The 17,361-nt window shown below is 39.3% G+C and overlaps 1 protein-coding gene across 4 annotated transcripts in view; it reads left to right on the top strand.

Annotated features, from left to right (window-relative positions):
* Positions 1-13,834, top strand: part of PALS2 (protein associated with LIN7 2, MAGUK p55 family member) — a 60,708-nt gene extending 46,874 nt beyond the window's left edge. For all 4 annotated transcript variants that reach the window (XM_079786036.1, XM_079786033.1, XM_079786034.1 and 1 more), the window contains 4 exons: positions 1,155-1,316; positions 6,927-7,129; positions 8,566-8,694; positions 10,460-13,834. In XM_079786036.1, coding sequence (XP_079642162.1) covers positions 1,155-1,316; positions 6,927-7,129; positions 8,566-8,694; positions 10,460-10,636 — 671 coding nt within the window. In that variant the 3' untranslated portion in view covers positions 10,637-13,834. The remainder of the gene's footprint in view (positions 1-1,154; positions 1,317-6,926; positions 7,130-8,565; positions 8,695-10,459) is intronic.
* The last annotated feature ends 3,527 nt before the right edge of the window (positions 13,835-17,361 follow it).

Here is a 17,361-nt window from a genome sequence, read left to right as displayed (position 1 = left end):
TACTTATTCATTTATAACACTGGAAGGGCATGCTCATCCTATAAGGACTTACTCATTGATATCACTGGAAGGATCACTGGAAGGGAACGCTCATCCTATAAGGACTTACTCATTGATATCACTGGAAGGGCACACTCATCCTATAAGGACTTACTCATTTATAACACTGGAAGGGCACGCTCATCCTATAAGGACTTACTCATTGATATCACTGGAAGGGCACACTCATCCTATAAGGACTTACTCATTGATATCACTGGAAGGGCACACTCATCCTATAAGGACTTACTCATTGATATCACTGGAAGGGCACACTCTTCCTATAAGGACTTACTCATTTATAACACTGGAAGGGCACGCTCATCCTATAAGGACTTACTCATTGATATCACTGGAAGGGCATGCTCATTCTATAAGGACTTACTCATTGATATCACTGGAAGGGCACGCTCATTCTATAAGGACTTACTCATTTATATCACTGGAAGGGCACGCTCATTCTATAAGGACTTACTCATTGATATCACTGGAAGGGCACGCTCATTCTATAAGGACTTACTCATTGATATCACTGGAAGGGCACACTCATTCTATAAGGACTTACTCATTGATATCACTGGAAGGGCACGCTCATTCTATAAGGACTTACTCATTGATATCACTGGAAGGGCACACTCATTCTATAAGGACTTACTCATTGATATCACTGGAAGGGCACGCTCATTCTATAAGGATTTATTGAAGCCGCTATGCTAGGTATACTGCTGTCCTCCATATTTGACACACAGTTTTTAGCTGAATAAATTATATAAACTATTTGTCACCAGATTATTTATATTAAAGGAATTATTTCTACTCACGAATTGATAAGAAGGTTTTATGGGTAGAATCTCTGATAAGGATAAAGCACGGGCATTTTTCTAGCTTGGCTGGACACATTTTTAAGAAACAAATGGATGGCAGCAGATGTTTAAATCAAAATGTAAAATAGTTTTTTGTACTTTGTCAAATTAATAAAAACATCTGTACTGAGTACAATTCAAGTGATATTTCACTATTACGCCTATTAAGTCATTACTGAACAGAATAGCAGAAGTTTCTCATCCACATGAAAGACAATTGAATGTGGTGTTTTCCATGTCCTTTACCTGCAGAGTTTGATCGTCATGAAATCCAGATCTACGAGGAGGTAGCCAGAATGCCTCCCTTCCAGAGAAGGACATTAGTATTAATAGGAGCTCAAGGTGTGGGACGAAGAAGCTTGAAAAACAGGTTCATAGTATTGAATCCCACTAGATTTGGAACCACGGTGCCATGTAAGTTGTGTGTTTTCTTCTCTGTTTAATTGGAAAGAAAATGTAGTGAGGGCACATAATTGTGATCTTTAGTCCCAAATAGGTTTTTATTATGTCAATGAAAACAAGCAAAGAGAAGATATTGGCAGCTACTCTACGGCCTGGAAGTAGCACTGTTCTCGTCAGCCTGCCGCCTGGTGGCAGTCGCTCCTCCAAACTCTGTAGTTCAGAAATGCTAAACACAAGTAGTAAGAGTTGTGGCAAAAGCAGCATTAACTTCGTAGTTTTTTTTACTTCTGATGTTTATGTGAAAAGTTGTGTTTTTCACCCATTTTGGTGTAAAGAAAAGGGAGAAACCTGCTGGGTCCTCAGTCACCTCTCTGGCAATCCCTTTGTTAATTTGTGTGAGCCTGCAAGGTCATAATCCTGGTTTTGGATAGCACAGCAAGAGGGATTCATCTGTTTTTGTTTTTGTTCATCAGTTTATGTTGTTCATTATGTTCCATAAATGAGTGAGATCATGTGATATTTATCTTTCTCTGACTGGCAAAACAGATCCAGAGACAGAGAAGCATTGATCAGACCATCAAACCTCAGAGGGAAGGTAGGGGAGGGTGGGGGTAAAGGGGAGAGATCAACCAAAGGACTTGTATGCATGCATATAAGCCTAACCAATGGACACAGACACCAGGGGGGTGAGGGCATGAGTGGAGGGGGGGGGGGCAGTGGGAGATAAGGACACATATGTAATACCTTAATCCTATATACTAAGGAGGTGATATGCAAATTGACTGTCACACCTCACAAGATGGCTGCCTATAACCAGGCTGGCAGGGGGGTTAGTGAGGGACTACCAAACGACTGAACAGCAGGCTGCGAAGGGCAACCAGGCCGGCAGGGGGGTGTGGTTGGGGGAGACCAGGCAGGCAGGGGTGGGCAGTTGGGGGAGACCAGGCAGGTGAGCGATTAGGAGCCAGCGGTCCAGGATTGTGAGAGGGATGTCCGGGCCTAAACTGGCAGTCAGACATCCCCCGAGGGGTCCCGGATTAGAGAGGGTACAGGCTGGGCTCAGGGGTACCGCCCCCCCCCCCCTGAATTTTGTGCACCAGGCCTCTAGTAAAGAAATAAAAAAAAGGGGGGGGGGATTCATCTTCCAGGACAGGCAGCATTAATTAAGGTCACAGAGATTGGTAGAGAAAATAAAATGCTGATGGGAAGTATTGCATATTTACATGGAAAGTATTGTCACAAGTATGCTTGATGAGAATGGAATTAGATCAAGGAGTTAGATGATATTACTGACTTATTATAAGGACTAATATACATTTGCTTTATTTCGAAGATGCACTAGCCTTCCCTTCTCGGAACTTACATGTTCTGTCCCTAAACAAGGCAGGAGACAAGCCCGTGTTGCCTTGTAGCTCCCCTTTCTGTGCAGCTATTGCTGAACATGCCCCCTTCGTGATTAACACAGTATTTCTTAACGTATAGTAGTGCCCTTAAGCTGTTCTGAGTCAGATCATAGCCTAACGTCACTCCATCTCTTTACGATGAGTTTCAGAGTTTCTCTGTTATCCAGTTTGTTTTGAGATTTAATTCTCAGTGAGTGATCTTATTGCTGAAGTTCTTAGGGGTTGGTTGGAGGAATAACCTTACCATTGCCCTCATGTGCTGTTTGTAATCCCTTCAGAGGAAGGCTTTCCATTGTAAGCACATGAATCACACAACTCAGACAAATCCTAGTTCAGTAGTTATTAAAGCCTCACTGTGGTCAAAGAATTATAAAGTATTTTATTTTTAGCAAGTTAATACATGTACAGTATTTTAATCAGGTGGTACTTAAATAATGGAAAATATAACCCCCCGTTTTCCTCTACCCCCGCCTTGGGCCTACTTACTAGCAACAGCTGCTTTTCTTTCTTTTTGCTATTTCTTCTGATAGCCTTCCCTATTTCTTAATTATCTTCATTCTGCTATTTCTTGCCTTGTCCAGTGGGGCCTCGTCTGTGGACTTCCTGACTGTCCTCCCAGTTTAGAGGTAACGCTAGTTTCAGTTAACCCCATTTTATTTTCCTCTCCCTCTTCCCCCACCCAGCAGTCACCAGCCGTCTGTTTTCTTCTCTTTACCTTGGTTTTATGTGTATAGCTTTGTTTTAAAGCAAAGACTCACTTATCTATGAAGTCATGACTTTTGCTTGGAGACCTCTGTCTCAGACCTCAGTCCTTTCACTTTCGTGAGCACCATGGACTGTGTGTCGACTGCCCCGTTGTTGCCACGGTGATGTCTTTCCTTTTGCTGCTGTCCTGGCTCAAAGCTGTTGTTCCTGGACCCCATTCTTTTTTCTTGGTTTATTGCCTTGTTTTGCTGGGCACATCCTCTGGTAACTTCACAAGAAATGGTGTATGGGATGTCATTTGTGCATCTTCGTATTTGAAGATGTTTTTTTTCTGCCCTATATTTGATTGATTATTTAGCAGAGAGTAGAAATTCTAGATTGTAAAACTCAAAAGATGTAGTTCTTGAATCCAGTTCTGTTAAGAAGTTCACTGTCAGACCTAGCCGGTTTAGCTCAGTGGGTAGAGCGTCGGCCTGCAGACCAAAAGGTCCCGGGTTCAATTCCAGTCAAGGGCACATACCCTGGTTGCAGGCTCCTCCCTGGCCCAGGCCCTGGTTGGGGCACGTGCAGGAGGCAACCAGTTGATGTGTTTCTCTCACATCGATGTTTTTCTCTGTCTTTTCCTCTCTCTTCTACTCTCCCTAAAAAAAAAAAAAAAGCCGGGGGGGGGGGGGGTGTAGAAATATGCTCAGGTGAGGATTCACAAAATAAAAAGGAAGTTCACTGTCATTCAAATTCTTATTTTGGCCCTAGCTGTTTTGACTCAGTGGATAGCCTGAGGACTGAAGGATCCTGGATTCCATTCCAGTCAAGGGCACATTCCCAGTTGCGGGCTCAATCCCCAGTAGGAGGCGAACAGGAGGCAGCTGATCAGTGATTCTCTGTCATCATTGATGTTTCTATCTCTCCCTCTCCCTCTCCCTTCCTCTCTGAAATCAATTTAAAAAATATATTTTTTTAAAAAAATTCTTATTTTGTGCATGACCTGTTTTCTTTCACAGATATTCAGGGTCTTTTGTTATATTTTGTTTTTCAGTATTTTGAATTTAATAATGATGTGCCTTTGTGTGCATATTTTTTAACTCATGCTGATGATTAGTGGGCTTTCTGCCATGATAAAATTCGCCTATCTGGACATTTCACAGAAATGTAACTATGCAGTATGTGATGTTTGATGATAGCTTCTTTATTTACCAACGTCCTCAAGGTTCATCCATGTTTCAGCTGGTGTCAGCACTTAGCTGCTTTTTATTGCTGAATGCTATTCCGTTTTATGGCTCCACCACATTTTGTTTATCTGTTCATCACTTGATGGACATTTGGATTGCTCTATTTCTTAGCTGTAATGAATAATGCTGCTATTAACATTTGTGTACAGGTATTTCTGAGGACATGTATGTTTTCTTTTTCTCAGAAATGGAATTGGTAGGTCCAATAGTGACTCTGTGACTGTTTTGCGAAACTGCCACATTGTTTTCCACAGTGGCCATATTATTTTACACTCGCAGCAATGTGTGAAGGTCCCCATTTTAAAAAAAATACTGAATTTATTGGTTAATAAAACAGCTTTCAGGTGAACAATTCTGTAACACATCATCTGATATTGTATTGTGTGTTCACCACCCCAAATCAAGTCTCCTTCCATCACCATTTATCCCTCTCTACCCTCTTCTCCCTCCCCCACTCTCTTTTCTCTCTGGCAATCACTGTACTGTTGTTGTATATGTCTATGAGGGGCTTTTGTTGTTGTTGTTTGCTTAATTCCTTCACCTTTTTCACTCAGCTCCTTAGCACTCCTCTTCTCTGCTAGCTGTCAGTCTGTTCTCTGTATCTGTGAGTCCTTTCCTGTTTTGTTTATTAGTTTATTTTGTTGATTAGATTCCACATATAAGTGAAATCATATGGTATTTGTTTTTCCCTGACTGGCTTATTTCACTTAGCCACGTAATGCTCTCTAGGTCCACCATACGTTATTCTATTGTGCAAATATACAACAGTTTTTTTATCCACTCCTATACTGATGACACTTGGGCTGATTCCAAAAATCTTGACTATTGTAATGATGCTGCAGTGAACACAGGGGTGCATATATTCTTTCGAATCAGTATTTTGGGTTTCTTCGAATATATTCCCGGAAATGGAATCCCCGGGTCATAAGGCAGTTCCATTTTTAATTCTTTGAGGTAACTCCATATGGATTTCCACATTGGCTGCACCAATCTACGTTCCCACCAACCATGCACAAGGGCTTGTTCCTTTTTCTTCACATCCTAGGCAACACTTGTTTGTTGATTTATTGAGTTTGAAGTTCATTTTCTTATAAAAGTTTTCTTGATGTGTTGTGTTTATTATAAATAGTCTAAATACCATCAACTTTTGATCTGGATTATTTTCTAATTTTAAGTGTATGTGTTTAATGGTTTCTTCAGATATTCTGCATGTGTAAGTGTTTGATTAGAAGTTGAAAACTTTTCTATATCTGATCCAGCCAAGCTCAGATTAAGGCTAAATTTGAGCCCCCCCTCCCCCCTTCCTTCCCTCCTTCCAAGCTAGTATTCACAGGTTGGCAGACAGTACCTAACTCTGCATCTTTGCAACAGTTTGAAAGGTGATAATAGTCCATTCCTAGCGTGGCCCAAGTTGCAGGGGAGTTGTATGTCTCTGAAAGTATTTAGAGCTCTAAAACGTCAGACAAAGGATCCTCTAAATTTTCACTTGGTTTCTTTGTTCTCATTCTCTGAGCAAGAATACACACATCAGATCAGAATAGAGAAAGTTAATAGACCTTAATAACTTTGAGGTGGCTAGTTCCACCACTAACACACAAAATATAATAATTAGGAGTATAAGTAAACAGGAAGCTGAAATAAAAGTATTGAGAAAAAATAAAGGATAATTTGTGAGTAAGGTACACTTCAGAAAATTGATAATACCAACTAAGAATAGGAGAACTGCTCAGTGGCTTGGCACTCAGTTAGGAAATGTTAAAGTGAAAGGAGAGGACATACTGATATTCCTGAGGAAAGGGGAGTACGTGCGGGTCAGCTGGAAAAGATATTTACTTGCAACATACCTCACACTTACTAGGATTCACCATAATTAAGAATTTAAATGCAGGACTCTGCTTCCAGGTAACTATATTTTGAGTTTCAAACTGACCTTATCAAGCACATTTTTTGGATATAAATTGTATATTGGGAACTACCTTTTAAAACATTCCTATAAATCGGGGATCAGCAAACTATTTTGCTCAAGGGCCACATAGTAAATATTTTAGGTTTTGCAGGTCATCTAGTCTCTCCCGCAACTCCTCCACCAGTATAAAATAAGTGAAACGTAAGTAAGAAGAATGAGCGTAGCTGTGGTCCAATAAAACTATCTGCAAAAATAGGAAGCAGGCCAGATTTGGCCGTAGGCACTAAATGGAAGCATCTTAAGCTACCTTGTTCATTTTAGTCTGTTTTCTAAAATCCTGCATTCTCTTTGTGTAAATTCTCAACATAATTTTATTTAGTTACCTCAAGGAAACCAAGGGAAGATGAAAAAGATGGCCAGGCATATAAGTTCGTGTCACGGTCTGAGATGGAAGCAGATATTAAAGCTGGAAAATATTTGGAACATGGGGAATATGAAGGAAATCTCTATGGAACCAAGATTGAATCTATTCTTGAAGTTGTCCAAACTGGACGAACTTGCATTTTGGATGTCAACCCACAAGTAAGCTGCATGGATTCCAAAGCTGATTTTAAATTTTATTTCCAGTGGAGTTTTTGTTCTGTTTTGATTTGAGATTGTGAAGGTAGCTCTTTCCCTCCATTACCTGTTGGTGATAGAGAACCTTGTTATGCACCCACTAGTTAAATAAATCTCTGACCAAGTAGCCAAGCACTAGAAACATGACAGAAGTTTAGTATTTGTTTACTTGTTCAAGTAATACATAAATGCACACGTTAGAAAATGCGGAATTTAACATTTAAGCCAGGCTGCAGAATAGTCACGGGGTTGTAAAGGACAGCCTAGGAAATGTATTAATATTGTAATAACTATGCATGGTGCCAGTTTGGTACTGGAAATATCAGGGGGAACACTTTATAAAGTATATGATTGTCTAACCACTGTGCTGTACACCTGAAACTAATGTAAAATAATACTGAATTTAAACTGTAGTTGAAAGAATGTTTTAAATTAAAGATAAATAAAAAGAAAAAAATTTTCAGTCACGCTCCTTCCCATCCAAAACACACACACACACACACACACACACACACACAAATATTCATTTCATTCTCATTCCATTCCGTGTCTCTCTCACCGACCCCTTCCCCCCCTTCTGCTTTCAAGCCAATCTCACTTCCCTACTCAGAGGTAAATATTACTGAGTTTGATGTGTATCTTTCTGTCTTTTTAGTATGCCTTAAGTAAAAAATTACATATTTGTGCGTGTGTGTGTGTGTCCCACACACATATATACAAGGTGTCCCAAAAAATGTATACACACACTTTGAATAATTATAAAAGCAGTGTTCATTAAAATACATTTCATTTTAATAGCTATCTGCTGTTAAAGTGTGAATACATTTTTTGGGACACCCTACATATTATATATGTACACATATACATACGTATATATATAATGTTTTCTATTTTTGTTGATTCTTTTACATAAATGAAAAATCCTATACAAATTCTTTAGTTCTTTTTATTAAATAATGTTTCTTTAAGACCTTTTCATGTTGATCACTGTAGAGCTTTTTTTAATCTTTGTAATTGTTGCATAGTATTTCATGATATAGATGTATATTAACTTACGTAACCACTCTCCAGCTAGTAGACACTTTAATTATTTCTAGCTTTTTCAGTATTAGCAGAATTCTACAATTAACATAAAAACATTTACAGTGTTCTTGCTGACTTTTGGGTCCTTCATTAATTTAATGCTTTCCTTTGTTCAGGAAGCTCAAAGGGTAGAGAGATCAGAACACAATTAATGGATCACTGTTTTAGGAAAGTACTGTATGGAATCAAAGGATAGAAGTGGGGCAAGTGTTAAATTATATTCTTAATCCTTAGGAAGAGGCAGATAGTGAAAAGTAAAGGGAAACGATACAAATTCTGATCCTGTGTAAGTGGTGTGTGACTGTTGTCCTGCACAGGCCCTGAAGGTGCTGAGGACATCGGAGTTCATGCCCTACGTTGTCTTTATCGCCGCTCCGGAGCTGGAGACGTTGCGCGCCATGCACAAAGCTGTGGTGGACGCTGGCATTGCTACCAAGCTTTTGACGGTGAGCACTTCTTTTTAGGTTAACAATGTTACTTCCTCCTACAATTTGTCCTTTTCCTATTGTTATGCTGGTGGTTCCTAATTTATATATAGATTAGAGGCCTGTTGCAGGAAGAGATTCGTGCAATAGGCCTTCCTTCCCTTGGCTTCCAGCACTGGTTTTCCTCCGGCACCAGGGACCCAGGCCTTCGCTCCGGTCCGGAGTCTGCTGCCTTTGCTACAGGCTCCAGCTAGAGTCTGCCGCCTTCGTCTTCGCTGCGGACGGAGTGCCGCTCCTGTAGATATCCTCCCCCACCCCACCCACCCCGCTCTCCCTCTCATAGCAGGCGTCCTGCCCTGCCTGGCCACTCCACGCCTGGAGCAGCTGGGTGGCCGCCATCTTTGTTCTTCTAATTTGCATATTCCCTCCTGATTGGCTGGTGGGTGTAGCAGAGTGATGGTCCATTTGCATGTTTTTCTTTTATTAGTGTAGATTACTCGGGCCTCAGAGCTCTGACTTGCTACTTGGATGTCTCACAGGCATCTTAAACTTAACATGTACAAAGTAGAACATTTGCTTTCCCTCCCCCACCCCCTCAAAAAAAAATCATGTTCTCTCCAGCCCTACTCCCCAACTCTGCATCTTCTAAACCCACCCGCTTAACTCATGCTAGAAATCCAAGAGCATCTCCATTCAGTCATTTTCCTCACTTTTCACATCCAGCCCGTCAGCTAATCCTCATGATTTTATCACCAGCATAGGTAAATAGTCTGGGTCATTTCCATACCCTTTGCCACCATCATAATCCAGGGATGTCTCCATTGCGTCTGGGTCCTTCATGACCTATTCCGTGTTCATCTCAACTTACTGCTCCCCTCACCCCTTAACTGTCTGGGCCTCCTGGTCTTTTGGTGTCTTCACACATTCAGTAATTTTCCGCTTGGATTTGGCATTGCTGTTTTCTCTGCCCGGAATGCTCTTTCTCCCACTGTGGTTCTCAGTTTAAAAGTAATGTACTTGGTGTCTTTGTAAGTAGATCCCTTAAAATGTGTTGTTCCTGATTATTTTCTTTTATAGAACTTACTACAACTCACAAGTTCTTGTGTTTATTTGCCCTTTATTTGTCTCCTTCACTATAGGGTAGGAACCCCCTCTGTCCTATTCATTGTTATATCCATAAATAATGAAACACAGTAGACACTTTAATAGAAACTCAGTAAGTATTTGAAGAACATGTAGAATTGTGAAATTTCAAAACACTTGTAAAAGCTTTTCTTAGTCATGCAGAATCCATTATTTATTCCCCCACATCATTCTAAAATGACTAGAAATATTTTATGATATATAAATAATGCTAGCAAAAAAAATAATAATGTGAAGTTAGTCTTCAAAATACATTTGTAAGATTCTCTTTCTTGGAAATAGGTAGCAAATTTAGCTTTGAGCTTAACAGTCACTAGAAACTGGGTTCCATAATCTAGAGTCCATTAGATTTCATCCTAAAATTATTGTCAGCAGTTTTTTAAATTAGGAATCTTATCCTAATGTCAATGAAACAGAAGATACAGGGTACTCATAGGCACAAACATGAACGCGGTTGGGAAGATGGGTACAGGAACAGGTAGTAATGTCTTTTTAACACTCTATGGATTAGATTTTGAGAATTAATATCAGAATCACAATAAAAAATTATCCAAGCTACTAATTTCTTATGTTCACTCTGAGTTGCTATTTGAGCAAGTAGATATACATTATAATAACATTTCCTTTTAAAACTCTTCAACAGGACTCTGACTTGAAGAAAACAGTGGATGAAAGTGCACGAATTCAGAGAGCATACAACCACTATTTTGATTTGATCATCGTAAACGACAATCTAGACAAAGCCTTTGAGAAACTACAAACTGCCATAGAGAACCTGAGAATGGAGCCACAGTGGGTCCCCATCAGCTGGGTTTACTGATGAGTCGATAAGGTTCACAATTAAAATACAAATTTTAAAAAGTGACTACAGCAGATAACCTGCTACTGAGAAAACGCGTGCAGCGAGGAGATGTCTGCCAAGGCCAGGCATTCTACCGCCGATTGACATGCCAGTACACTCTTCTGAATTTTTATAGACAAGGTGGTTGGGAAGGTGTACTAATATATAACTTAACTTAATTTTTCTAACTTTTTATGGACAATCTATTCATATCACATAAAGAAATGCGTTGAAGCATTTTGTATATGTTTTGATTTAGTGCCCTTGCCTTTTTCATCACAAGAATTTCCAACTCATTCATTCGAACCTTGGTCTCACATTTTCACTGTGATAATGAATACTTGAAATAGTTTTGTAAAGTTGCCATTTAGCTCAGTATTTAACAAGTGAAGGGGAAGTTACTCTAGAAAATAGTCGTTATTGGCCTTCTTTCCTAATACAATTTCTTAAAGAAGCAGACCCTGAATGTCAGTGCTACAGCAAGTCTACCACCATCCAAATCTGACATCCGAAGTCTGCTCAATGCTACTTAGCTTTGTTATTTCAGACATCTATGGCTGTCCATTCTGATTTATACAGATATATTGGGTTTTTCCCCCTTCCTTTCTATCTAAAGGAAGGGGGGAAAACCCAATATATCTGTATAAATCAGAAAAAATGAAGAGCAATACCTTGCACTCTCGTTTGTCGCAAAGACTGGCTGATGTTAAGTTACCATGTACACGGCAAGCAAGCTGTGTGGGCTCAGAGAGTGCCTCCTGTAAAACAGCAAAATGACACTTGCCATTTTTTTTCCTCACAGCTAAAAATTTAATGGACAAAAATGAACTTCTTATACAGGTTTTTATTAGGATATGGTCAGCAACTATATCATGCCTCTGCATATATCTGTGATGCGTAAAGATGCCTCTGAGGTTGCAGTTTGGTGGGGCTGTGAACAACCAGTGTGCTTTTTGAAGTACGATGTGATCATGAAGGTTATTTGTTGGCTTTGTTGTGTAGAAAACCCAGACCACTGAATGCTTTTTAAAATTTGGAAATAATGGTCAGCTGTTTTACCTATATGTAACATATACATTATATAATATATACATTGTATATATTATATACATTGTATATATTATATAATATATATTAAATTTTTTTACATTTCTGTAAGGAAATGCACTTTTGTTTAATGATTGGGGGGGGGCGGGGGAACAGTTCTCCTCTAGATGCATTAATATATACAAATTTCCAAATCAACCTCAGTTAATAATACCTTCCTTTAGGATTCTTGGATGGTATAAATTCTTCCTGGAAAGTATTCAGAGATGTGGCTCATCATCAAACTAAGTCATCCGTATTTTGTATTGCTGCTAGCTTTTCACATAGAAGTCCTCACACCCAAAGGGTTAGGTACTGAACCGGTGGTGGTTGTCTTTGTCTAGTGGCAGGCACCAGGCACCTGGCTGCTGCAGGTTTTCCCTCACCAGGGCTGCCCATGGAATGCCCGCGGGAGGGCTGGAGGGGGAGGAAATGCAGGCGGTGAGTGGTACACACACACTGTGTAAACCTTTCCACAATAAAACAAAACTCTCAAGTTGCTGTATTTTAAGAGTGGAAATCCATAGATATTTTTAAATTCCAGGATTTCATATCCAGAACACAAATTCATGTTCTTTGTCCTAGCATAGGAAATTGGTGGCAAAATGTATCACATTCATTTAATAACTTCAATAACTTTTAAACCGCCTATATTTACGTCACATTATTGGCTTCTCCGGGCAACAAGAATCAAGCACAGTGTTGAGGTGAGGTCCTGTGACTTAGTGTTTCCACACATTGTAAATTTTAAGAGGGATTTCATTTCCACATTCTCCGTGTGCCTTCGTCTGTGAACAGCTTTGGGATCCTTGTAGCAGCACAAACAGCTTATCCACAAATTATTTCAATCATCTTGGCAAAATAGAGGTGATTTTTACATCATATGTATTTTTAGCTTTATCATATGGGATAAAGTGCATATTATTTAGAAAATAGTCTATATGTAAAGAAGTTATTTCTATTACAAATGGTACTCATCAGAAACTACTTAGTTAATACACACTAGTTCCCTACTAATATGAAATAAGCAACACAGTTTAGTTCATTTCAGCCTAGAAGCCAGAGTAGAAGAGAATACATTTAGAAAAGTTCATGTATCTCAATAAAGCCACTGAACCTGAGTCTGCAGGAACCACAGAGATCTCGGGGCAAGCAGTCCCAGCGGCCGCAGGATTCTCCCGCAGCAGTGAGTAGGGCTAAGATGATTAGCTTTGCTGATGTTGAATGATTGCTAATAGTTACAGTGCGCGCACACACACACATGCTTATGCTTTTGGGAAACATGCTGTGCCTGTTGGACATTAATGACCCGAGGATTACTTGTGGGCAGGCGAGTATCCGCATTCAGGGCATGACTATTTGTATACCTGTAGTTACACATGTATCTTTCACTTTCAAATGTAAAAATATCCAGAGTTGATGTCTCTGGTTAAGTAAAATTTAACCCTAACTACTGGAATATATGTGATGTGCTGTAAGTGGAATTTCACCTTGATTACAGCCATGCCTTGATTGTGCATTCTCAATTTCTTTTTGATGCTTGGGTAATATCAAGTATCCAGTACATCAGGGCTTGATGTACTCTTGCCAATTCTAACTATACAATTGCTGAGCATAGCTTACTAAAAATCGTTTTCATAAACCCAATATGACTACAGCGAAAGTAACTTGAACCTAAATTCTATAATTTAGCGAAGTTTACTTATAATTGCTGATAAGGACACGTTTTCCTTAAAAGAGCAAATTGGTAATTAATACAAATTTAGAAAATACAAACTAGCAATAAAATACAATAATGTGGCATTATAGATTATGGCCAGTTGTTTTGACCATAATATCCTAATAACAATAACTATGATCTTTACTTTAAAATTTTATTAAATTGGTACTTATTTTTATGTATAACAAGTGTCATGATCATGATTGGGGTTGATTTTCAAGATGGATAGACATGGAGTTAGGTACAATTATTTTGAATTGGTAAACATTGAGCATAAAAGTTTGAAAATTGATAAAAATAATGACCTGCTTAACATTGCACGTTTACAACTTCTGAAAAAATATTCAATTTTTCCAGAAATCACAAGCTAGAGAGCCAATAATTTTTTAATAATAAACCTTTATGCTAAATATGGAAAAGGCAATCCTGAAATTTTGTGTATATAGATAGCAGGTCATTTTTTAAGTGTTTGAGTATATATATATATATATGTTTTATATATATATGTGTGTGTATATATATAAAACATATATATATATACACACACACACACACATATATATATATATACAGCTATGTGTAGAATATGTAAAATTCTCCCAAAATACATGAATAATAAAACTAAATATATTCACCCATGTAATTATAACTAATATTCTTAAATTTTTTTTATTACTTCCAAATTCTTATGCATTCAGGAACTTTTTTCACTTTGTTTGAAAGGGCTTACCTTGAGTCAGGTACTAATTTCCTTTTTGAAAAATAAATGAAGTATTAAGCCCATAAAGTTAACATTATAACTTAATTTCCTTAAGGAAAAAGGAGCGTGCTAGACGAAAACCTCTTGGGAAATTCTTATTTAAACCTTCTAATGAATTTGTTACATGGTTCAAGGCTTAGAGATTATGGTACCTGCCCTCCTCTTGTTCCAAAGGATGTGCTGTGAGAATTCATGTAATAACATTTATAATGTATTTTGAGTTCTTAGGACAGATTCACTATTTTAATGATAAGATTATTGTATATAGTACAAGTGAAAATTATTCACAAACTTAAGAATGAATTCCATTGACTAATAATTCAGCATCATATTCATTTTTATGTAAATAGACATTGTATAGCTGAGGAAGATAACAGTTACGTAATTTTTTAAGGTAAGATTATTTTTTAAATAATTTTTTGTTAGCTTCAAGTTTTATTCATTTTTAAAATATTTCCCATAATCTGTCATGTTACTTTCTGTGTTCCTGGAATGATTTAGTGCACAGAATAAAAAATGAGTCTTTAATCGCCAAAAAAGTGAAGGAAATGATGATATCAAATGTTCTAAGGTAAGAATTTAAAAGCATAGTTTTCACTTCTGCAGTATACTGCACTACCTTCTTTAAAAGTTGCTCTTTTGATAAAATGACCGAGATCCTAATTCTGACTCCTGACCTTCTGTAACATTTTTATGTCCCTTTACTTTCAATATTCTATTTGTTAAATAAGGCTAACTTAATATTTGTCTTCAGCTTAAATTACAAAACGTAATCTGTAGTTCTGAGGTGGTAACTGCTAAACTAGGAAGTCTACTTGGTCTGTTTGTTATGTCTGCGCTTGCATTGAGGTTACTTATCTTTTCATTCTGTTGAAGTGGCCCTCTTCCGGGGCTAACAGAACCTGGTGCACACCATCCTGGACTCCGGTCTCCAGCTCTAAAGCAGCTCTGAGCCGGAAGAGGGTCTGTTCCGCTCTCAGTGGCCCAGGGCAGGAGGTCCGTGTTAGTTTAGAGTCCCTTTCCAAGTTGAAACGCTTAGCAAGTCCTAGCTGCCAGCCAGACCACTCACAGGTCAATTAAGCAAGCAGTGCAGTGCTCTCTTACATCACAAGGCACACTGATCTTTGCCCCTCAAAGTGCTCTACCCGGTTCTTACACCTGAAACTTGTCGCCGCAGCCCATGCTGTTTAGCTGATGGTATTAATTCTGAAGGGGGTCTGTTTCTCAGGTCATTGGTGACCGAATACATGTCAGTGACCCTCTCTGATGCCTCACAGCCATTGGCTGGCTGGCGGTGCAGCGTTATGATGGTAACTGACCTCCACACACCAAAGTCCGTCTGTCAGAAGCGAAGATTCTCTCTTTCTCTCTTTTTTTTTTTTACTACTAGCTTTTATTATTTTCTAATCTTCAGCACAAACTAAATGAACACATCTACAGTGAACGTAAATGGTGCTTATAACTTGGGAGATGAAAGACTCGATGCTTGTAAGCCTGTTTTGGGTCCCACTGAACAAGCTACCATAGAGCAGAAGCCCAAAGGCCTGCTTTTAAAAGTCGGAAGTTGAGGTCCATATTGTACTTCAGAAATAGCAAGCCAGGGGAGAGACATAAGTCTGACAGGCCATGCCTGAAATTTGCTTCTCCTCACATCAGTCAAGGTGGCCTGGGAGCGTGGCGGAAGAGGGAACACGCGTAGCATTGAAAACCTCTCGGCTGTGAGGATGTGGTCTTCCTCTTCCCCTTACAGAGGAGAGGTGGGCAGCGGTGTTAGTCACACTGCTTGGAGCACACACAGCTTGTTCGGGAAACGGTCCAAATGGGAAATGCCTTCGTGTTTCCAGAGAGAACCAGACTCAGGGAGCGCTCACCTCCATCTGCCCTTGGAACACCAGATGGACAGTTCTCTTGGCCGTGTGCTGTCTTTAAAAAAGAACTGGCCCCCACTGGCTGGTAAGGAAGTGGCGCCTCGGGTTGTGCTGCAGAGGAGTGAGCACGAGGGGCGGGCACCACGCGTCGTTTCCTGCCCGTCCGTGAGCGCCCATGACGAGTATTTGTTGTGAAAACCTTGCTTTGGGGGATTCCCCCACTCCATCTTGGTATGCCTTTATTTTGAACACAGATGCATGCTCTTTTTTAACCTCTAGTCTGTGAAGTGATTGTAGGACTTTTTTTTTTTTTAACGGAGGACAAAATCTTGTTGGCAACCTAAACATCAAAGCTAAACAAGCTGCTAAAGTAAGTTTCTGATGAAAAAGTTGAAAAAGAAAAACTAATTGCTACTGCTTTCCAAGTAATTGTATTGCTAAGTCCTGTGTAAAAGAAATATTACTGTCCTTGTATAAATAAAACTTTTCTGTAACACGATTATTGATTTTTCAGAAGCTATCCCTATAAAATTTTTCTTTTCACATATTTCCAGATTCTGCCCCAAACAAACATTATTGAAATGTTCAATCTGTGAAATTCCATATGCCTGGTAAAATATTTTTGTATGTAAAAAGAAATAAATATTTAATATTGGAAAAATGTAGTGTTTCATTTATAAGTAGAACTGAGGCTTACAGACAGTAAAATACAGAGTCTATGAGGTTAGCTTTGGAAACTTCTTTTAAATGCTGATAGTTTTTATAAAAAGCCTCTAATGTAATATAGTTTTATAAATTTTCACCTGCCTCTCCTCTTTAACAAGGAAACCCTAACCATTATTTCTTCTATGCCAGCCCAAGTTTCAAACACAACATACTCAAGGAAAGAAGTTCCAAGACGGAGAAGGTTAAAATGCAGGATCAAGAAAAGGCCTCTCCGCTTAGAGGGCATGGGATGCCAGTGGGACCACTGCCCAGAGACACCTGGCGGGAAAGAGGGGTGCTGTGGCCGGCAGCTCAGCCCCAGCCCTGCCGGGAGAAGGCGGGCCCGCCTGGCCGGCCCAGCGATGGAGGCGTGACCATGGTGCCTGCGGGAAGCCTGTGTCCAGAAAAGGTACTTTGCTCCTCTTTCCCCAGCTGGTTTCTGGGATCCTGTACCTCATCCTTGAGAAATTGCTAGTTCAGTGTATTTCTGATGTCTCCCAAAGAATCAGCGTGATATGCAGCAGTTCCTGGGTTAACGTGGTTTCGTTCATTGTCGTTTCATTCT

Source organism: Cnephaeus nilssonii, assembly GCF_951640355.1.
Source record: "Cnephaeus nilssonii genome assembly, chromosome: 12".
Classification (NCBI taxonomy): domain Eukaryota; kingdom Metazoa; phylum Chordata; class Mammalia; order Chiroptera; family Vespertilionidae; genus Cnephaeus; species Cnephaeus nilssonii.
This window is presented reverse-complemented; position numbering and strand designations above follow the sequence as displayed.